Source organism: Schistosoma haematobium, chromosome 1 (assembly GCF_000699445.3).
Source record: "Schistosoma haematobium chromosome 1, whole genome shotgun sequence".
In the NCBI taxonomy this organism is placed as follows: domain Eukaryota; kingdom Metazoa; phylum Platyhelminthes; class Trematoda; order Strigeidida; family Schistosomatidae; genus Schistosoma; species Schistosoma haematobium.
In genome coordinates, this window is record NC_067196.1 from 48,355,518 (window position 1) to 48,380,709 (window position 25,192).

Here is a 25,192-nt window from a genome sequence, read left to right on the forward strand (position 1 = left end):
TGTGAGTTCACTTTGAACAAAGTCAGTCAGCTACAACATAGGACTAGGCAAATATATTCATTGGTCCAAGTTGCCATACCTTATTAGCACAACAGGATGAACACAAAATTCATAGAAGCAGTCACTTCAAAGATAGTAACATATAAAAAAGACTACATATAAGGATATGATACAGGGAGAAAGGTATGAAGTAATTTCAGTCTCACGGTTTAAGGAAAGACAAAGAGTGTACACATCTACGCCATTGTGGTCGATTCTGAGCCATGTCACCAAGAGTCTCCAACCATTGGTTACGAAAGTCACGCGGACGCCAACTGAAGTATTCTGCATCCACCAACATGGCTCAGATCAGAAGTTAGTGACTTCAAGCACTGGTGCCACGTTTTGGTTTGGCCGCCCCTAACTTTCTTCCAATCATCCCCAACACCAGTCAACATTGCATGTCGTGGTAATCGGCGCTCAGGTACACGTAACACGTGACCCAACCATCTCAGTCGATGAAGATTCACAATCTCATCAACTGACATACCATCATTTCCTAATACAGTGCGTCTAACCTCCCTATTACTTACCCGATGATCCCAGAAGATGCTGCCAGTATTCCTAGGACATCTGCTATCAAATACTAATAACTTACGAGTATCTTCTACTCTAAATGACCACGTTTCGCAGTCGTAAAGTAAAAGAGAACGAACTGGCGAGCAGTATACTCGTCCCTTAATTGATAGACGGATATCTCGCCTTCGCCATAGGTGACGTAAGTTAGCAAAAGCCTAACGAGCTTTTCGAATCCGTGTGGAGATTTCTTCAGACACCAAACCATCAGGGCTGATCAGACTTCCAAAAATAAAGAAATAAGTTCTTAATAAAATGTTTCTGAGATCTACACCATAAGACTGTTTATGCGACGTGACTGACGTTTTCACCATGTGATAAAATAAACTTTTTCTTATCCAAACTGAGCGGTTTTCAGTTCTAAGTAAAAGTAACCTTAAGAAATCTATTCAAAGAGTAAATGATGATTCGCACTACATTTTGAAGCTTATGCAAAGAACTCAAAGTTGCTAATCTGGTTGGTTATTTATAGGTAATAAAGTTTAACCACTATTTTATTGAAGGTAAGCTCTGTACAGTTCTACTATACGGAGCTGAAACTCGAAGAGCTAAGACAACCATAATCAAAAAGGTACAAGTATTTATAAACAATTTTCCACGCAAGGTACTCAATGTCCGTTGACTGGATACCATCAACAACAGCCTACTGTGGGAGAGAATAACCCAGCTTCCGGTTGAAGAGGAAATTAGGAAAAGACACTGGAAGTGGATAGCACATACATTGTGGAAATCATCAAACGGCATCACAAAGCAAGCGCTAAATTGGAATCGTGAATGGAAACGGAAAACAGGAAGGCTAAAGAACACTGCGTCTGGAATCGGAAGCAGACATGAAATAGATCAATGACAACTGGGAAATGTGCAGGACAAAGTTGGATGTAGAATGCTGGTGGGTGGTCGATGCTCCTCCACGAGAGGTAACAGGCGTAAGTAAGTAAACCGAATATTCTACATCTGTTGGGTATCAATGTGTTTCATTCTATATAAGGCAATCAGAAATAAAATGCTTACAAAATGCTTCCATACAATACCATGACCAAATTTGTCTGTTGAATAACATTACTCAAAACTTTTAGAAATGGATATCCCAGAAGAAGACTAAGAAAGTCCTTAAAAAACGGCATGAATTTTCGTGCACTGGTCTAATTCGAAATTTCTGTTAATAACTTTATATTTGAAGGGAGCCACAATTATCAACATTTATCAGGAAGGATAAGAGAGGGGATTACTTAGCCGTTTAATTTCAGTTGATTAAATTTTGCCATAAATTAATTAGACATGCTTTAAGTTTCATTTGTTTAGTACTCGCTCAGTATATATGTATAACAATGAGTAGAATATTCAACTCAATTAAACCCCTTGAATTATTTACTGCTTACTTCCGATTTGTGTAAAAGAAAAAGAATCGCGTAACTGAAGTATACAAAAGCAATTAAGTTATGCATCGATAATAATTCATTTAAATATTGACAGAATAATTTAACGTTTAATGCATAGTTGACATGTTCCGATAAATAACGGACTTCAGTAATACCGAACCTTTCATGAAATTCTATATTCCAAGCTAAATCCAAGCATGCAGCACACCAATCAACTGCTAGAACGAATGAAATCGAAAATTGAAGTGATGTATATGAGGAAATTTTTAAAATCTCAGAAGAGACACACGTCGTTTAACTTATGAAAGTACCAATTTTTACTCAGATATGTAAAGATTAAAATGATGAGTATCCAAAAGATCAAAATGCTTGATCCCATCGTTAGTTATCAGTAGACACTGTTAAAACGCAACCGAAGTCACAGCGCTCCAAATTACATTGAGGGCGGAACAACGTCATGCAATATTATGGGGAAAAATACTATCATCATCAGGAAATAAAAGCTTTTTAATCCAGCTAATAATTATACGGGATGAAAGAAAATATTAAGAAAGAAAACTACAACTGTACAAAACAAATTCGTGATATGGTAAATGTACAAATAAACATGATAAAAGTAGAAAGAAATCTAGTTCATATGATCGCAGACGCATTAGACTCAGAGTCCAGTAGACAAATGACTTTAACATTTATAATCATGATTGTAATCAAAACATACAAATTCATAAAAGTGTGAATAAGGAATTACCAAATCACATTGTTTGAATTGGGAAGTTGAAAACAGGTAAAGAATTTCACTAAATGATTTGTGCTTAGTTCAACGACCGGACCATCACTATGACAACCATTACCAAGAGACTTTAGCGAAATTATGGAACGTTCACCAAAGAACGATTCAAATAGAATAAATACAATAGAAATAAGTAAAAAGATTAAGAAGCATCTTCCGAATGACCGTTTATCGATACTGAATATAAAATGTGGTAAAATATTAGAATAAGTTTGTGAGAAAAATGTGTAATACAGTGATTCGTGAAAAGAACGTGAGTGTAAATGACCAACTGCAGTATCGAGATAATAGTTGTCCAACTGTACCGAGTCATTTGATGAGATCATACTGTCAATCACTTCTTTGTCTTTTTCTACAATAAAAGGAATAGTTGAATCAATTAAGTGTTGTTTTGCATGGTAAATTGACAAGTATTTTGTTTTAACTATAATTGCATTTGATTTGTTAATTATTGCCGATTCTAAATCACGAATCATAGTTAGAATTTTCTGACGAAGTTCACAAGAAAAATGAATTAAATTGGTAATGGAGCATTTTGATATATTGACATTCAATTCTTTACCATGATGATCATGACTATCATGTTGTACAAGAATGTTTGATTTACAGGAAAATTTCCAGAAGTCATTGAATAAGTAACATGAACCCAAACGTGACTGGATAGTCCATAGATTTTCATTTAAATCCTAAAAAAGAAGTATAAATTTGTAAATTATACTAGGTGAGAAAGGAAACTAGCAACACCAAATGTAAATTATCATTCGCTACCAAAATTCATATTCAATGTAAAAAAGTGACTATTCCAAATAACATAAAATCTAAACAAGTTCTAAGAGGAACTCAAAGTAAATTTTAGTCATTTAGTCTTTTATTACGACAAGTATGTTAGGCTGAAAAAGTTCTTTGTCACTAAATAACTAGAGAGATGGAATCAATCTAAACCATGTAACAGTGGATATTTTTTAATGCTTATTTTGAGAATATTGTGGTCAGGTTTGTTTACGTATATTCAAAGTATTAAATGGTAGAATTATAGACAACCGCGGTGAGTTGATGACTGACGAAACCTCAGCAGGTATACCGAAAGACCGTTTAGTATTTGCTAACTTGTGCCACATTTGGTGTAGGGGAGATATCCATGTTTCAATTAAGAGGTAAGTATATTGAACAGATATTTGCTCTGTATTCTTGTGTGATGGTAGAAGACATAATTGAGTTTCGAGTAAATGATCAAAAGCAGTTTAAAAGCAATGCCTGTACATGATGAGCCGATTTAGCAATATCGAAGTTACCTGTAAGATACCAGGTAAGAAAAAGGCAGGTCTGATGATAAGGTCATAACTTTTATTATCGGAGGTAGTTAGAATATGTTATAAATCCCTGAAGACAACCTACAATCAGCCAGTCAACAACGTAGAACTTCTTACGTACGTACATCAGTTCGAGTAGCCATACCACATTAGCACAAAGGTACAATTGTCGATTCAAATTCCACAGCACTAGAGGTAGTAAAAGTATAAGCAGTAATCGGAAATATTAGGGTTTGAAGATGTAATTCAAGGAGTATAATACAGTGAAATAAATCTGGAAAGAGAAAAAAGAAACATGAAGAATTCAGGAGATTAGAATTTGGGAGAACACAGAGAGTGGATGCACCTGCGCCATTGTAAGCGATTTTGAACTATGTCATTCAAGGTCTCTAACCATCGATTGCTATCATTTCGCGGATCTCAACCAGGAAGTCTACACCTACCAACATGGCTCAGTCCACTTGTCAATGACTTCATGGATTTGTGCCATGATTTGGTTTGGCCGACAACCCACCCTTAAGTTCAATGTCGACGGACATGAGAGTAAGACAGAAATAGAGTTAGGGAAATTAGGAAATGACATAAGATCATGAAGTCACTGACCTGTTCTTGCATATATATATATATATATATATATATAGTTATCATTGATAACCATTGTCATTCCAATCCTTTACATTCACTTATGTCAATTGTTCCATACTATTTCTTATCTTAATGTAAAATTCTAATACATATTTGGTTGTAAGGATCTGCGGAGAAACCACGAAATATAATGAATTCATATTATTGTGCATCAATAGTTGTTCTGGCTTTATTTGAAGTCACTGACCGACGAGGAAAAAAAATTCAAGATGCCCATATCAGATGACCAGCTTAGTCGAATACTACAACAACAGCAAGCACAACTTGATGCACAAATGCGGATGTTGGAGACTCTGACCCAACAGCTTAACATCCACTGTTCGAGTTCATATGCTGTTTCAAGTACGTCTTGTGATGCAGTTGCTAGCAGCATCCCAGAATTCATCTATGATCCCGAAAGTGGAAATCCTTTTCTCACGTGGTTCAAACGTTGGGAAGATACATTTAGACGATGCGTCGAAGACTCGACTGTTGGTACGTAAGTTGGGAAGCAATGAACATGCACGTTATACTGACCATATATTGCCAAAGTTACCTCACAGCTCAGTTTCGAGGAGACGGTAATTCAATTGTCAGAGATATTCGGTGAGTCATCCTCATTGTTTAGTATTCGATATCGGTGTCCAAATTTGGTGAAACGCGAAGCTGATGAATATGATGTTCTAGCAGACATCGTCAACAGAGAGTGTGAACGGTTCAAGTTACGCTCGTTGACAGAAGACCAATTTAAATGCTTAATATTCATCAAAGCTCTTTAGTCACCACAAGATGCTGAGATCAGGACTAGACTTTTGGCTCGATTGGATCAAGACCCAAACGTCACACTCAGAACATTGACAAATGAGTGTAAGCGGCTACAAAGCATCAGACACGACAACGAGTTGATTGAACAGGCAAATCCTAATTTAACCTGCAGTAGTGTCAATGCTATTACTATGTTAAAAGTTCAGAAGCCGATAACAACTCGTAACAAACCAACGACTGAATACTGGTTATGTGGTGATTGGCATTATGTACGATTCTGTCCATTTAAGAAGCATAAATGTCAGATGTACAACAAACGTGGACATAAAAAAGGTCATCGTCCACCGAATCGTACGCCTCAGCCCAAGAAACGTAAACGTCCTCGACACACCAGATCCTACGAATCTGCTCAAAGGGGAGGTGTTAGCGGGACATAGACTGGATTAAAGCATGCTCAATGCATGATTGCTTTGGTGCACGCTGATTGAATAAGAATTAGCCAATCAGCGTTAATCAATACTTAGTGAACACTTTAGAAATCTCATGTGAAAAACTATAAATATACTAACGTTTTCCCTATTGCATTTCTTACTTGCGTCATACTTCCATCTAACCTTGTTATTTGGAATATAATCTATTCCCTGTTCAACCATGTTCTGATTTGGGGACTTATCGGGTGATTTGGTGTCCAAGAATACTAAGCAATAGGAATAGCTGGGTTATAACCGTAAGAGAGAATGATAACAATTAGTAATATTAATTTAATAAATGGTCAAGACATCTCACTAAAATATGGATGGACATTATTGACATCCAAACATATGAATCAGGCTTTTGAAAAAAATTATCCTTGAGCAACTTATGAAGAGACCTTAAAATGCATACGGATGTAATTGAATACTCAATTGAATAATAAATGCCAGTTTCTTTAAGTGAATCAACAAATAAAGGTATACAATCGATATACTTTAAAACTATGATTATATTGCGTGAATTAAATTCTAAAAATGGAGCATAAAATGTAGAAAGGTAGTTATCTACCTGAAAGATTGTGAGATATTGATTTTCTTAGTCCCACTCATTGCTAATTTCATACTTTTCTGTCATTTTATTCCTTTTCCATACATTTTTAGAGATATGATGGGTAGAAGTGTGTTTCATTGAAAAGACGAGTTAATGCAGTTGATTATGGTTTTATTTAGTAATAGCCCTTTATCAACAGCAAGTTATCGAATAACAAACCACCAGTGCCATTAAAAATAAAGAGAATCAAACACACTACTTACACGTAGTTCTTCTAAAGTGTTTACGAACTCGTTGGATGAATAGGTTGAAATTACACCAAGATCAGAATGTATTTCATTTAAGCAGTGGTCAATATTATCAGCAGATGACGTAAACTCATCATAAGACTGTAGAAGTGGTTTCAATACCGCCTGCGCTCTATGAATCGCTGTCTGAACACGTTGTTTCATGCCCAACAACGATACATTCGCGTCATAGCTTTCTCCCACCAAATGATCAAACATAGATGAACGCCAATTTACAACCCAAAAAGCCATAGTATGTCTACAAAAAAAAAGGAATACCGCAGAAGAATAACCATAATTATGTAAATGAATATACAGATACAGGTAAATTTAATACTTGTAAGAATGTAAAATCAGAAATTAAGATTCTACAGTCAAATAATTTTATGGAAACTTATTTAAAGTTACCAACCATAAGTGATTAATCAGGTACTCCATTACTATGTACTGGATCAGAGTACTTATTTGCCATTCAAGACCATATGTTTTCCACAGGATCGAAAGTTCCTACACGATATACATTGAGTTAAATGAAACGAAAACAAAAATAATGAGTGAACACAATTTATCCTCCAAAAACATGAGGATAGAATCAACGTATCAGTTCACTGCTGTCATAGTTGATATCAATAAGATGGGTGATAAATATTAATAGAAATTAATGAAAAGTTTGGGTTCATATTAAATGGAATTTTAAGAAAAATTAAGAGAATGTATCTAAATAACTGTAGCCGATGCAGGAATATATCACTAAAGGTCTTCAAGCATAAACTATAGTTACCTCAGAGATAGCACCAGGAAGGTCTGCAACACCAAGATCAACCGACTACATGAACAAGTTACAAATTTTGATCTGACCAATTTAAATATTTTCAAAACTAGTCTTCACATTTGGAAGCACAGCACACATAGGTGGACTATGGTTAGATACATTTTACAAATATATACTCACGTAGATGATAAGTTTACAACTTAATCAACTACTTAACCGTTTATACTTGGAAAATTTTATATAATTAATTAAATTAACTCAAACGGAGCAGACTAATGTGAAGTATATTTACCTTTTAATAACCAGAAGGATAATCAGTTAGATCTACTTGTAGTTTCAACTGACAAAAGTTCAAGGGAATCACGCTTGAAACTGAAGATTCAAATAATCATCAGTTCACTTAGTAATTATGAGTTGTGTATTACTTATTTACAGTCGAAGATTCGAAGACGATTTCCTATTGAGTTTAATGACCGTTTGCCAAGCGATAATAAGCACCATACATATATGTTTTAGAATAAATTGTTCCTGAAAAAATGTTACGTAATGTATACTATGAGATCTATACACATAACATGTAGTTTTGATGTTATGCTTCTCCTAAAGAATGTGCTTTTTACCTTATGCCAGAAATTAAACTTTATTTTAAGGTTTTACATGCGAAATATTACTTTAAAAACATAATATTTAGGGTCAGATACCTTCAACAAACGGGTCTGATCATATGACATAAAGGTATATTTTACTGAAAAGTGATGGTCAAGAAAAATAGCGCATATGTAATTAAGACAATCTAAAAACGAGAAACCTTTGATATGTATTTAAGAATCTGTCAAAAACCGGGCCCCAAAACAGCCATAAGACCAAATCAATGAGAAAAACAGTTATTTGAAAACAAAATACGCAAATGAAAATGAAAATGAAGAGGACCGAAAACGACTAGGTGAGAGAATGTTTTAAGATGGTGTTAAACCAGACAGAAATTGATTTTATGATTTTTCTCTTAACTATGTGAAATCACACACTTAATATACAGAAGTACACAAGCCATGAATGCGTTTACGCTAATAATTATTCATTTTCAACCATCCAAAAAAATATACATGCTATGTAATGAAAATCGATAAATCATTCCAAACAGTAGTGACTAACCGACCAGAATGACTTAATAATCTATAGACATCAAATTTAGTGACTTAGTGTTATGAAGGAACAATGGATTGATAAAATATACGACAATTTGACTGAAGTGGTTAAATAGATAATCAGCTCAAACGAACAAGTTTTAAATCTTTGTAAGCATAAGACAGAATCATTGGTCAATTAACTAAATATTAAAAAAAAATAATATAACAAAATTTTGAACATCAATGATATCCTGGATTCTAAAACTACATATAAAAAGAAATGCTTTAACATATAACACTAGGAGGAACTAGATTGAAGCACACAGAGACCTATTAGGAATTGATTTTAGTTATCCAAAAGTGAAAATAATCAATACTCCCTACAATGTATGTGCATCTTACCTTGCCTTAAGAGCTAATAACCAATCACCAAATGTATTTAAAGCGATTGATAATGAAGTTTGTGATTGTGTCTTATAGTCTGCTTCCTCAGATCGAAAAGAATCCAATAACTTATCCATAGTATAAGTCCACTGAGTAAGACGTTTACCATAATGCTATATAAATAAACAGGAAATAAAACTTTTATGTATAAAATTAACATAATATCGAAAACAACGACATAATTGTTGGACATCATTTAAGAGTGTTGAGCTAAAGTAATTTGCGAAATTGATACAACGATATATTTACTCCGATCAAATACTGGACACACATTGAGTCATCTTATATGTAGTTCAGTTGATTAACAAAGAAAACAGTGATAAGACATTTTGAGTATTTTTCGTAGGTATAGACACTAAACAATGATAGGTGAATCGAAGCTACGAAGACAGCAAAAATAAGAATAAAAAAGAAAGGAATGCATTGTTTCACATAACCTATCTATTACTAAATGAACTGAACTTATCCAAAAAAACGCAAATAGGGTATAAATAAACTCTAAATTTGTTTACAATAACGACTGGTAGTGAATGTAAAATTACAGGAAAACAAAAGGTACTGATTTTCTATAATAGTTCAGATGAGGTCAAAAAGGATTACAGGAAAAAATAGCAATCCTTGAAATGAGGGATTTTAACACGGCATGAAGGGTATTATAATTTATGCCAAAAAATAACGACAAAAATACCTCAGGATGAATAGAACATATTTTAAGTGTTCTTGCCTTTAAGAATAGTTAAAAAATCTGTTTTTAGTCAATTTATGTAAAGAAACTCCATTTGTGTACTAGGTGGTGAGCCGTATATTAGGTACGAGGGCTAGTGATACTACATGAAGATAAAAATAGAAGTGAATGGAGCACGGTTCAAACCCGGACAAACGCTTTATCCTTTGGTAATCTACAGGTGCATGATAAAACAGAAGTTTACTACTTCGTTTTTTCTCTTTCTATTTAAATATTAAGTCGATGAGGACAGTAGTATCTTCTAGAAGTCTTATTTATTCACCATTTATACAGTCAAAGTGCACATAGGTTTATAGACTAATCGTATATCTACAACCGACATATATTAATGGATAATAACAAAATAAACCAGTAATTAAAACATAAAGTGATACCATGAGATAACTTTTATCAATATCCAGTTGTCGACGCTCGTCCTCCAATTTTTGTGAGCATGGATTTTCATTAACTTGCAAAGCCGAATCCAAAAGTCCAGTCACAGATTTTTCTTCTAAACGTAATAATAGTTTAATAAGTGGAAACGCGTCCCGACGTATTGACGTTAAAAGAGGGAGAATATCAGCTTCCTTTACCAACGAACTATCGGGCAAATCCATGACTGAAAATGATGAATAACAAGTGTTTTACAAGCTAGTCTTTTTCACAAAAAAAGGAATGAGAGCATGTGATGGTTAAAATTGCCGGTGATCACACAGCAACCACAGATGTACTACTAGCCGATATTATTCTCTATGTTAAGTGAATCACAAATGAAATCTCATAGAACAGGTTCCTTTGACCTTTCGAAATCATAAACTCAGTATAACGCAAACGAGTTGTCCTTCTGTTCAACAAAAGGCAAGTATATCTTACAGTAGTTCATTTAATTTTTTTCACCTTACTTAAAGGACTAAAATATTTTATTTGAAGGTATCGAATTCGTGTAAATTACAAGAATGCTATCACAGATGTCTAATGATTAATGCTCACGTAAGAGTAATCCTGATGTGAGATACAGTTTTCGGAATATGTAGTGAATCAGTTGACAAAACGATTAACATAAAAAGCAACCGAAATAAATAAGATTTGTCATATATGTCTAATTATCATCTAAGGGCTGAACCACAAAATTAGTAACAATTTTAGCAAATAAATTTATTGTACATTTCTCATTTAAGTCTCGAAAATTATATGATTCTATTCCTTTTCATTCATGTTTGACTGCTGATGATATTCTTTTGTGCTGGGATTTCAAGCTGATAAATATCTGCACAATATATCAAAAATAAGTGAGCATCTCGATATTTAGTGGCTTTTCACACTACATATTAACCTTCTGTGTTATTGGAAACTACAGAATGAGTAATTGAATTTCAATGATCTGACTGAATTAGTTGTAAAGACACATTATAACAAAGGTTGAATTTTGTTCATTTATCAAACACATTACATGAAAACATACCAGAAGCAGCTCCTAATTTAGTATGATTATTGTTGCCCCGATTGTAACAATATGCTTCGTTCTGTAAAAATATCGAAAAGTTTATTACAAAAACCCTATAATCACATATCTTTATAAAACTCTTTTAAAAGTAGTAGACTATATAATTTTAGAAAATCATTTAATGTCTATACAGCTTACTGTCAGATAATTATCCAAGATGAAAACATAGTGACACCAAAGGTTTAAGAGGTAATTGTAGGATGTTGTACACGACTAAATCATTTCGATGATAACAGCTATCGTTAACTAGTAGTACATCGAATATTAAGAGAAATAAACATGATGAAACGAAAGTATATTTGTCTTAAACACAATATGAAAAATTTAAACTTACATGTCAATGACAGCCCTTAAAAAACACTTCATTACACTTGAAGAGAAACTAATTACTACAGTAGATTTTACACATTTTATCATTAAGATCAAGACACTTTAGAAGCTGTGGTGGATGCCAGCTAAAACTGTTTCATTGAGTATTATTTACTTTATAGATAATAAGAAATGAATCATAACTACAGTGGGAACCCATCAGCATTTAACAAAAAAATCAACTTATTATTGACAATAGTAAGGAAATTTAAATAGCCACTACCAAGAGAAACAAATATTTTGTTACAAGTAATCAGTTTCGCAGATCATGGAACTTTGTCTTTGAGCTTTCAACTATGATATAAAATTATCCTACAGAAAATAAAAACCATTGCAAACTCAAAATGACCAACTCAACTATCTTCAAACACAACGTCATGTAGGCAATTATATGTAATCTTTATTCATAAGCTAAAAAGTATGACGACAAACATCACTTTGATAACATGGACCAAATTATTTCTATTTATGGTGTGATAACCTAATTATAACATCTTCACGTCATCTGTGTTGATTTACTAAAGCGTAATTAAAATAGATAATAATTTGAAGAAAGGGATGCAAAAACTGCACGTTAAGTTAATAAACTAACATTATTTACTATTGTATCAGGATGTGCAGGTGTATGCAATTCAAGAAAATCAATATTAGCACAAGACGAATCACACTTCTGTACCTCAATAGTTTGTTCCCAGGATTTCACTGATTCTGGAGAATAAGAATTATTTTGACTGACAGATAAATTGTTTATTAGTATGGAAATTTCTGAATGATGTGAGGGATGTAAAGAGACCTGGAATTTTAATAAAAAATGCAGATAAAGTTGTGTCGAAGAATAAGAATGATACATTTGTGGAAAGTGAAACTATTTAAGGACAATAATATTCATCCTAAATCAAGCTACCTCCCAACTTTAGAATACAGAATTGGTGCTAGTTATTTGAAGTAAAACGACAAGAAATGTAATATTCTATCATGCGTAGTAGGACTAATCGAGGATAATTATCAACGACAATGCTCATTCTCTGTAAATTCGCAACTATGACTCTAGAGATGCTATTAATCGCTACTGACTAAGTAAATTTTCAGAAAAAAACGAACACAAGTCAGCGGTTTTCAGGCTACAGCATAATGCTTTTTCCACTGTTCTTGTATTCATATAATGAGCCGACAGTTTTGACTACAAATATTTTGTAGTCTCGGGTCCTAAGAAACACTTAAAAAGAGCGAATAACTAATAATCGAATATCTTAGGGTACGACAGACGATATGTGGGGTCAGTTGACGGTTGAGAACAAGCCAGTGATAAGCTGGTTCAATTATCACTCAATCGACATATAAATATTACAATGAAAAGTGGTAAACCTACCTCTGCGTGAGATTTTTGTTGTGAGTTAACAATTTGACTGAGATGCTGAACGTGGGGTTCAGTTAACTGAAAACGAGGAGAAACTAATGCCTCAGCAGCAAGGGTAAGTGGAGAGCAGGGAAGAATAGATCCATTCAATGTGTCGGCTGATTCATTACTTGGCAACAGTGATGGGGAATCAGACTTTGCAACTTTAACGGGAAATAAGAACTAGTTACTAATTATCAATAAAGTGACAAATTTTGAATGATACAAAATGATGGGGTATGTAGTAAAAATTTGTCCTAGGAAGAGATAAACATAGGTCAATTGGAGAGCTTAACCATGAACTCCCAATACCATGTGAACCCTAAATAAAAACTTGATAAATTTTCATCATCAATAACTTCAAAGATTGAGTAAACTTTTTATGCATGAATTCTACACTTTAACAATGTACGTTGGGATAGTATGAGATCTAGCAATCATTGAACGAATTTTAATTGCTTCACTATACAACTCAGAACAGTCAAGTGCTTCATCTAAGCGGATACCAGAAGTTAGACATTTTTATGTTCTGGGTTCTTATTTTGTTTAATATTTATGCAGAAACAAGTACGTTAAACACTTTATTCATAAATGAAAGAGGAATTATTTATACAATTCATTTTAGATATGAAAGTGACAATGAACCAAAATCATGGTAAATAAGTTTTTTAGATGAAATAACTGCGGAACTTGATAAGTATAGTACTTACTTACGCCTATTACCCCTCGTGGAGGGGCATAGGCCGTCCACTAGCATTTCCCATCGGTAAGTATAGTAGTCAGTTTAAAATTAGATATTTGAAATGTAAACTTCAACTGGCAATTTAATGAGTTTACCAACAGAAAATCATTGGTTACCTACACGATTTTTTAATCACAAGAGAATGTGATTGTAGTTTATTTGATCGAGGCTCATTCTATCTGAAAGAACAGTGTTATATAGTTCGTGTAAACTATTTACAGAAAAAAAAGAGAAAATGTAGTTTTTTCACAAGGCAAAGAATATGTTAGAAATGCTATGAAATAAATATTTCATGAAAGTAACACTTGAAGCGCAAACTTTAAATAGCTACAGATAACTCCAAGATGAAGATTGAAAGGTGGAATTAAATTAGTTAGAAACAGTCAATTCAAAGTATAAAAGTTAAGCGAGTAATTTAGTATAAAACTTAATAACTGGAAAAATGAACCAGAAGAGAGTGGTACGTTACCTTCCATGGTCAACATTTTACCAATATTAGTTTTGTGGTTTTCGGGAAAACAGGCAGTAAACTAACATAACCCAAATTTAATAGTCGAATGTTAAAATAAAAAAAACATGATTTTGGTAACCTCAAATACTGCTGCTTACACAATCGAAACAAATGACAGTTGTGATTTTAAAAATAAAAGTTATCGTTATCAAGACTTTAAATTGGTTTACTTCCATCGAAACATTACTCTAGGGGCTTAATTCTCAGATTAGCAAAAAATAGACACGTGCAGAAAAAGATACGGAAGCTTTTTTACAAATAGTAAACTTACTTTGTAAATCACCCAAATCATCCCATTCCAGTCCATCAGCATTATTATCGTCCCTATGAATGTTAGAGGGTTTTTCATCGAAATGAACATGGATACCATACACCAGACCATGGTCCTTATGAACATGATTAAAGTTCTTTGATATTTCAACATGTTCAGAATTATTATTACCATTGATACTATGATTATCGTTTGAATTATTCGGAGGAATAATTATTGATAAAAGATCAGGGGATTGTTGAGAATTGGAACGAAATAGATTTGACTTGAATTCGGTAGTTGGTAATAACTCTGAGCAGGTAGTGCCATTCAAATTATAATTCGCTGTTTCACGTAGATCAACAGTATTTGGATTTGAATGGTGATCTATACGGGGTAACAAAGACGAAAATGAATTTCTTCGTAACTTTCTATAATTGTATTGTTTAGGACTAGTTAAAGTGCCAGGGGAAGAAAAACCACATGTTGCTATGAATTGAAGACGTTGATGATCCTTTGAGGAAAAAATACCAATGGGCATCTTAAATATATCTTCTCCACTCCAAGAATTAAGCCGAATTCGATTTGCAGAAGAGCTATTGAAAGGAAAGAGAGAAGATAAAAAAGTAGGGATGGTAAAATCAGAACAAAATACACTACACACAAAACAGTTAATTGATGCAGAACCTGATAACAGTTCTTAAAAGCCATATTTTATGTATGAGACTTAGTGAATATAAAGAACCTCTAAACCAATACATGGAGTCAAGTGTGTACAAAAACCAAGTTAACTTATACACAACATGATTTTCCAAAAGAGCTCACATGCAGATTTTAGTGGAATCGAATAAACTTAAGGTTATCAAGGATACGCAAAAATGTTTTTTAACACAATGCATTCGACGAACTATGTACAGACTATGAAAAAACTAAATGACTACATAGTAAGGTAAACGGATATTCAGCCATTGTAACACCTAATATTCAACCAGAATTTGGTGCGAACAATTTTTAAGATATTATTGCGAATTCGATAGCTTCTCAACTGAAGCACTTTGAAGGTTCTACACCCTGAGATTTATCACCTATTTAGAAAAAATGTACGAAAACAGAATACAAATCGTAGATTAAAACAAAAGACCTAATATCAAATTAACTCTGGTTTGGCCATACACTGGTCCGTCTCATTGAATGGTTCAATACTACTTCTTTCATAACACCATACAAAACATTGACATACAACATCTAAGATCGCGTTTATTGAGAAATAATCAGAGACATCATACCAGGTTTACATGTCACAATTTCTGTATAAAAGATAATAATCCACATAAAGAACAAAACAGTATCATCTACAAACAACTTCATACAGTCTGATAGATAAATCAGAGTGATGAATCGAAAATACCACTTTCTACTATAGACAGAAAAAGTATTACAGTTGATAAAAAATTATTCAACGAAATCGTTGTCTGATTAAACAAAGATGACAAGATTAATTCAAAGATCTTAGTGATATAATATATCGAACATTGCTTAAATATCAATAGAAAAAATTCGATGATAAAGAAACTCACATAAAAATTAATAAACAAAAATAAAGTCTCAAATAAAATAATTTCCAAGTTGCATTCAATTTCTCAAAATAAATGGAAACAAACAGCTGTTCAGATAAATGGAAAATATGTAAACACAAAAATAATCTATGCAGAATAAATAGTCCTATATGTCAAGGTTAGATACAATTGTATGTGATAGCGTGGGTGCTAGCTATTTGATTAGACAATTTTATATAAGCTAGATAAAGCTTAATCCATATAAACATAAATAAATCCATAAATGAGAAACATGAAAAGTAAGGCTATGAATATATATAAATATAACTGATCACTTTAAACAAAAAATGATCTAAACAGATTTAATTACATATCATTATTAATTGCGATAAAAAAGCGGACTTGCTAATCAGGAACGAAAACAAAGAAAATTCAACTGCTTAACAAACTTAGCCGATGCTTAATAATGACAGTTTGATTATAGTTCAAAATAAAACCGTCCATTTCCAGTTGTTTGAGTAATGGATGTTAGTTATAATGAAACTCATTTACCAAGTACAAGTTTATTTAGTTTTCAAACAGACATCAAGTGCAAAGACAAATGATACTCTCAACACTCCAAACCGAAGGACATGGAACGGAGTTCGAACCGGCGAACTACTGGTTGAAAATCGAGTAATTTAGTCAGTAATTCAGCAGTTGCGTTAAAGTAATTTATCAATATTGTGGTTTACAGAACTAGGCACCATGCAGGCTCTCTGAGACCTGGATGGCGCAGCTTCAGCTTGTAGAGCGACCACTTAGATATCAAGATCCTTGGTGACCCACGGTAACAAAAAACATTTTACTTAACTTCAGGTAAACTAAAATCTCATGAATTTTTGATTGCATTGTATTGTAACACTATTGTTGGATAGTGTGACAGTCAACATAAAAAATAATTCTACTGAGAAATAGTAGAGAGAGGTAAATCATGACCTCGGAAAAAACAACTACAATATAGAGAGGTACACTTTGGAAGAAGAATGCGCAATCGTTTTTTGAAATATTGAATTTCAAACAATTAAATTAACTGTAGTTTACATCGCAAATTGATTTTGTTTAAATAATCATTGAGAATCAACGAACACTAGACAGTTATTTCATTCTCGCATGAGACTTCTTGGTGACACGCACGTACAACAACTGGGGTCGAACCAATGACCTTTAAGCTTCAGGGAGAGTGAGTCGCATACTAAAGTGAAAAAGCCAACCAATACTTCCAGACGACTGTTTGGTTAAAGTCAGTCCACGAAGTTACTTACAAGTTGAGCAATATCCGCTGTATTGTATATTCATTATCCTCTAAGTACATATTATACAGCTAGTAATACAGTATTTCAGGTTAAAAGTACTTTTACTAGTCTTTAAAAAAGACAAAATCGCAAAAAACTTTTTTGTTAAATCAAACAGACATATCCACCTAACTGGTTATATCAACCTAATACATGGCGTCTATGAAAAGACTAATTACAAGAACATGTATAGTAAGACTACCACATAACATTAAAAAATTGCACTATGACAATGAGTCGCTTGGACTAGGTAAATCAGTGAGATTCAATGGAAAAAAATTACATATTCTTCAACATATAAAAACTAATTTTCTTTCTTAATCACCCTCAACATGGCTAATAATTTGTGGATCAGATAAATGTACATTTTATTGTGATGGAATAAACGCCGATAAAATTTCAAACTAACCATTTGCGTTTCAATCCAGAATCACTGGAATGAAAACGTGAATAAAGAGAACCCAAATCATGAGTATCTGCTACATGCATGCTCAGGTTATCACGGTTAAAATCTTCTAAGGAATTTGTTTGTTCGAAACAAATATCAAACGGACATTTCGGCTGTTTTGCAGAGTATTTATATTTATTAGTCTTGTCATTATCATTATCGTCACTCTTCCCATTAGGCTCCATAGAAGAACTGACCAATTTAGTTGGTGTACGATTATAAATTTCATGGAATAAACCAGAAGGTGAATCACTGATTGCGTCTGAATCATTTGAATCTGAGAATAACGAAAATCTTTTGAGCGATATACATGATTATAAAAACGAGAACATCTACTGCAGTGTAAAATAAAATGATTGAGTGAAAAATTAAATGAAACTGACGTAAAGTGACCGAGTATTTTGAAAAACCTATTGTTTATTATTATTATTGGTGATGACTTTATTCAGTATTATATGTTTAGAACAACATAAAATAGGTGGCATGCTTTATTTACTAATGAACTACCTACATGACATTATCCAATGTGGGTTAAATGCGACTAAAAACCTCAAAGTTAGCTAATGACAAAAACCAAATGAAAAGTTCAGGAGCATAAACTACTCCAGACTTCATGAACTGCGTACGAGACACTTATCATAACAAAATAACCAGGAAAATCATGACAAGATTCTTTGGATAATTTTAAATAAGTATAGATAGCATCGAAAACTAACGACTGTTTACAAAACATTTTCCAATAAATTTCAATCGTCATACCAGGATTGATATCTTTGAACATAGTTAAGTATGTGCATTTAATATACTGTGTTTACATGAACATAACTTCCTAAAAACCCATGAAAGTTTGCAGCGCTGTTTAGATCAGATAATGCAATTTTAAATAAAGTTTTATATCTGTCGAGCAAAGCATAGAAATAGACCTTAAATCCAAGATTGAAAATTATGTCGAAGTGGGGTTTTAGAACTGTATCAACTGGGGTATTACTGACTACAAAACAGAAACCCAGAGAATTTTTATTGAATGATTGTCCTCATCTAATAATGTCAAAAAATAAACTGTTTTAGTTGAAATCCCTTTTCTATATCCATTAGGTCGTAAGAGTTACCTCAATCTAAATTACTGTTAATAATCCGTAATTAAGTAATCATTATCTAAATTTAATTTTCTCCAGATAATGTACTATTTGTTTAATGACTATAGACATACAAACCAGTCTTTTTAAAATATTTGATCAATTCGTTTTTGTTTCATTTTATTTTTGCATTCAATCGCTTTCCCTATATATATACTCATTTTTATCACTATAATCACAAAAATATGAAATCTATAGAACAGAGTATTTTCAGTCCGAAATTTCGTGTATCCTTCTATAACAGTATTATTGACATAAGTTATTAATCAAGTATAAATTGTGTGCTCGAGTTCTAGTCGCAAACTTTGTAAAAAAAAAGCTAATATTACTGTTACCCAGGGTCCAAATAAATAGAACGGATTTAAAAAATGCAACTAGGAAGTTAAAAGTCGAATGACCACAAAACCACCTCTTCTTACGACAAACATTGCAAATATACCTAGAACAAAGTAATACAAAAAGAGAGTCCAGATCACCAGTCAGAAGCTAGAACGAATCACTGGTCAAAATGAGTGTGACGGACGATTATTGATTACGTAAGTGATGAAAGTTATTAGTTGCGCAATCTCAGGTTGATCTATAGACGTTTCAGTCTATCAAAATTAGCTAACTGGACTCAATTATATTAAATAACGTGATTGTTTAAAATGAATTAACTCCGGGCCTATACCTAATCCGCAAAACTAAATGGATGAAATTGCTTTTCTGCGTTTACGCGACTTTAACATGAATGCAGATATCAACTGTTGATAGGTACAAACGATGTCTAATCATCTAGGTTGTTAATCACTTATTTCAAATCCTATACTTCAAACTTAAAAACCTACTTACCTGTATTGGCAGTCCATAAACAGTCCGAGGATTGAGAAAGAATATTATCATTTACAGAAGAAAATGATTTTCTATTTTTGGACTTCGTAGTGAATAAATCAGAAATAACAAAATTAGAATTAGATAAACCTAATTGGTCTACTGCTTGACAAGTTAGGAATTGGTCAGCATCACTTGCAAATCCTGATTCTGAACAACACAGTGAATATACACTGGAAGTTGAATAATCGATCCGATTGTTCACATCAAAATTCAGCTGGAATCAATGTTTGAAACCATGAAATTTAACAAAAGAAAAACAAACAATAATTCATTTTATGAAGTTAATGCAAATCGTCACTGCTAGCCAAAATCAATAAAAATAAAGAAAACTAATCAGTATACATCAAGGACATCATTTACTGAACATAGCCAGCGTCCTTAACATTGCAAATAACTAGTCAGATAAACAATAAATCACTAGTGGGAGCTTATCTTAACCTTCAATAAACTTAGCTTAGAGGAGTACCCAATTTGAGATGAATGTTTGATGTATACAATCAAAAAGAGAATGTCACACTAGTCAAAAGACCAATAATAAAAGTAAAGCACTACATTGAATCGAAATGTTTAAGCTGCGTAATATAATCCAGAAACTCCTCTGACTTAAGATGAACATCGACCGTAGGGAAATAAGCAGTTTCGTATTTACTTATGGAATACTTCCAAAGTGTAACAAAATGATTCATTTATTATTCTAGACGTAAAACAATTGATAACAATGTCACGTATGTTGTTGATCTACAATAACTGAATATGTATGACAAAGCACAGAACATTTCTTTTAGTTCAATCACAAAGTAAAATTCTTTCACTGTAAAGTTGCCTACAAAGTGACTTGTGCAAATTTAGTTTCTAAACACTCAATGAGTCCTATTTTCGTTTCACCGATGAAATCCTCTGAAAATTGCAGTTCATCAACCTTCGATAAACCTCTCCTAGCAAATGATTTCTGGATAAAAACAACTATCGAGTGTTCTTTTTAATTTGTAGACAGGAAAAAGGAAACCACTGTATTTAAAAATATATGCTCGTGAGGAAACTACTGAATATGCAGGAAACACAGTGATTAATGAAACAGTATCATTAAGTTTCACAACTCAACTTTAAATGCATTAATTCTCAACTGAATCAGAAAATTGAAATCTAAATTAAACTAATTTGCGTCAGTAACGATGTTTATGTTTGGCTTTGACATTGCATTTAAATGAAAGAGCAGATGATACTACCTGGTCCCCAAAACGGAGTGGATAGAATAGGGTTCAAATATATGACCCAATTTTGTTAACTATTATATAAGCATGTTATTAAAGTAAATAAATAAGTATATATTAAACACTTGTCCACTTAAGTTACTCAATGTCTGTTGGCCAGATATCATCAGCAACAACCTACTCTGGCAGAGAACAAACTAACTTCCAGATGAAGAGAAAATAGGGAAAGACGCGGGAGGTAGATAGGACATTGCACTATTTGTATGAACTAATGGTTCTTTTTGTACCTGATTGCCCACTGATTCCAAATTCCAAATATAATACATTTGTGCTCATCTAGTTCTACTTGCTGTAAATTGTACTATTTCGGGAATTCCAAGTTAGTACAATAATTAGAATATTTCTAATATTTCGAATATTTACATTGGCGCCACGATGGAGCCTGTGATTGAACAGTTGGATATACATTCGAATTCGGAAGCTTTCAAAGATTACATGAATAGGTTTGAAATCTAGAGTATGACAAGGAAAGAAGTTAAGGATAATGAAATAATAGCCCATTTCCTTACATTCATCAGAAAGGATGCTCTTATTAAGGAATTTGGTATTTCCAGATAAACTTACTTCACTTCCCTATGCAACTCTCAAAGAACTACTAAATCATGTAGAGTACTGTCTTCGAATGCTGTGAAAGAGCGAAATTTCACAAAATGATTCGCCACGACAACCAAAAGGTCAGAGAATATATCCTTGAATTGCAGTGTAATTTTGGTGATCAACTTCATGTACAGCTGTGTGACTGGTTTATTGTAGTAATTAGCATACCAAATGTAGAAAAAAAGCTTATGCAAATGTCGAAATGTTCCTCTCAACATCCTAGAACTGTGTGTATTAATTATGAGGCAGTGCATGAAATTTACTTCCAGGACATCAAGAATTTTACTACGTTACCTAGTTGTCCTAATCCGATGCGTACTTAAGGTCACACAGGTAGGCGTAGACGATAATCCTTATTTTCGTGAAAACATGAATAGCAATTCATTCAAGAATTGCAAAGCAGGTTACAGAGGTGAGCACAAGTTTGGTAAATGTTTATCCTGGAGTAAATTTCACTCACGTAAGTCATATGTCTTTCATCATGCTAAATGCTTTAAGTATGTTAAAAGGGGACACATTCAGTCGGTTCGTAAAACTACTGTTCATTTCGTCGCAAGTAATACTAAACGTTTTAATTCATAGGTTAAAAGCCATTAATGAGGAGCTGTCAGCCCTTAATACTAACTCGAAAGTACAAAACTTAACTCTCCTTTTCAATAAACACACTAAAGCAACTCGAAATGTTGATATACCGTGCATCCAGCATAATAGCACTTTTATATACGACTCTAAAACCATGGCCGACCTTTTTAGTAGTATATTCGCGAATGGTGTAGAAAACATAAGTGGCTATGCTTCAAGAGTTATGTGCGTGACTAGCAACTCAATAAAATATATCTCCTTCACATGCATTCACATTAATAAGGCTATAAATACCCTTAAGCTTTCGAAAGGTCATGGAGTAGACGGGATTTCATCATTTCTCTACAAATATGGTGGTCCAGATATTCCACTTCGTCTTCTAAAGTTGTTTACTCTCTCTATGGAAACCGGTCCTTACCCTTACTGTTGGAAAACCGCGCACATCATACCACGTTACAAATCTGGAGATAAGACTGACATGAACAATTACCGGCCAATAAATATTACTCCAGTTATTTCTAGGATTATGGAAAAAATTATAAGTGATGAACTTTCCAACTATTTACTTGCTGGAAAATTAATCAATGATACTCAACATGGATTTCTTAAAAATCGTTCTTGCATGACATGTCATTTTGACTTCTTTAATTTAGTCTATTCTCTACGTAGCCAAGGATATCTAGTCTTAGTGCTATATCTGGACATTTCTAAAGCCTTTGACATGGTTAGCCACCAACTTCTTATAGGTAAGCTTGCATCTTATGGGGTTTTAAATCATTTGCTTGCTTGGTTTGATTCCTTTCTAAGCAATCGACATCAAATAGTTGAAATTAACTCTTCATTGTCTAACGCTGTCCCTGTTAGAAGTGGTGTAATACATCTAATCACGCGATTCAATATGCAGAAACCTCTCATTATGACATCCGTAATTCCTTGGCACTAGTGAAACAGACTCATTCTAAATCATCTCTTTATATGAATTACTTCACCTGTAAATTTTCTAGACTCTGGAATAACCTACCACAATCTATCCACACGATAAAATCACTCCCATTATTTGTTCGCTGCATCGATGCATACTGCTCCTCTGAAAATGCATTGAATGGTCTAGCGCCTTTAAGTGTATCTCATTCCACAAGTGATATTTTAGGAACCTTAAATGTTTAGCCATCTTTATTAGTGAATTCCCTAAGTAAAACCACCCACTTGCTGTCAATATGTTAACACCGCCCCTAGCAAGTTTAACTAATTCGAATAACATAAACAGTATATAACTGTCACATGACACACGCATTTAGGTAGACCTTATTGGCATATTCTGGTAATTACTGCTTTGTTTTTCCGTGCTCTGTGTTTTCGTTTTAATTTCTCTAGTTGTAGATAATTATCATTATTTCGATCTAGCACACGAATTGACCTTAACTACTTCGTTAATAAATCAACAGGCTGTCCATTTAAAAAATATTAAAAATTCCCGGCTGATGCATTGGATCGCTGTAATATATGTACTACTTAAACAACTACTGAACTAGGATACTTAAAACTTTCTTTTGTCACATGTTTGTTCTGCACGTCTAACGTTACTATTTATATCAAATTGATCATGCCTGTAAACTGGCGTGAATTCTGTAATTATTATTTTCAGAATATGAATTATTATTATTATCATTATATTATATTAATTCGAATAGCCCTAATAGTCATATACTATCCTTATTTATGACTTTCTGTAATTCATTTCATATCCAAAAACGATTACATCTATTCAGTGGTGCTTTTAATGATTTAATTGTTGGCACTGGCAGCATCAAGTCCATAATTTCGGTTAAGAATTTGAAGTCATTAAATCCCGATGTCATAATCAAGCCTACAAAAGTTTCTATTTCGAGTATTACAGGTCGTAAACTTTCTATTCTTCGGTGCTGCAATTTGCTTATTAGAGACGATAAATCTTTAATCCTAAATTGTGAATTCAGAGAGACTATAATTTATGGACGAACCAATCAGACCTGAGACAACAGGTGTTGGATTTTGGCGCGAAATTTATCCACTCACCTGGCTAAATACTATTTAAGCATTATAGCTTATGTCAGCTCGTGATGAAAATCCTAAATCGAATTCCTAACCCTAACTATCAACTGTGAACCATAATTATAATTCCTCACACTGCTTTATAACCCTCATTTAGTCCTAGTTAGTAGGTGGACATTTTCAAGGTCATCTTAGCGTTGCTCAAAGGTCGTCCATAAATTATAGGCTCACTGTGAATTCTTCATTACTGATTGCAAACAATCTATCCTAGGTCAAGGAAATTTAAAAATGCTTCAGGGACAGCTTTCTTTACTGACCAATGAAGGCGATTCTAATGAAGAGCTTGATAACTAGCTAGCTACTGAAGTGAAGTGCGAAGAATTGTGCACGACTCCGAATTCTCCTCATTCTCATGTGCAAGCAAGAAATTCCAAAACCTTAAAAAACGTCAATCCTACTACTGCTGCAAAATTCAAAGATCCGGAGAGGAGAGCAGATAAATTCCCTCAGTGCAGAATTACTAGACCGTATGCAAAAGTGATAAAATTCTAAGAAAAGATGGATAGTGGCTAGCAGTGGAATAAGACGAAATGCGCGTCCTGGATTTCACTGCTAGCTACAATGCATCTTTGCCTATAATGCTTGTGAATTAAGGTAATATCGAGGCAATCCGCACAGGATGTACATATGCCAATAAGAGACTGATCAATCGCAGTCCTAAACACCAGTGGG

General features: G+C 33.3%; 1 protein-coding gene across 1 annotated transcript in view; it reads right to left on the minus strand.

Annotated features, from left to right (window-relative positions):
• Window positions 1-2,738: 2,738 nt before the first annotated feature.
• The window catches only part of MS3_00010152 (uncharacterized protein), a gene marked incomplete at both ends in the record, with an annotated part of 42,322 nt that continues 19,868 nt past the window's right edge, over window positions 2,739-25,192 (minus strand). Inside the window, 11 exons of the mRNA XM_051218505.1 lie at window positions 2,739-3,470; window positions 6,770-7,052; window positions 9,095-9,249; window positions 10,256-10,479; window positions 11,323-11,383; window positions 12,326-12,526; window positions 13,103-13,293; window positions 14,654-15,228; window positions 17,932-18,247; window positions 19,938-20,193; window positions 22,848-22,947. Of these exons, the coding sequence (XP_051074306.1) occupies window positions 2,739-3,470; window positions 6,770-7,052; window positions 9,095-9,249; window positions 10,256-10,479; window positions 11,323-11,383; window positions 12,326-12,526; window positions 13,103-13,293; window positions 14,654-15,228; window positions 17,932-18,247; window positions 19,938-20,193; window positions 22,848-22,947 (3,094 nt within the window). The remainder of the gene's footprint in view (window positions 3,471-6,769; window positions 7,053-9,094; window positions 9,250-10,255; window positions 10,480-11,322; window positions 11,384-12,325; window positions 12,527-13,102; window positions 13,294-14,653; window positions 15,229-17,931; window positions 18,248-19,937; window positions 20,194-22,847; window positions 22,948-25,192) is intronic.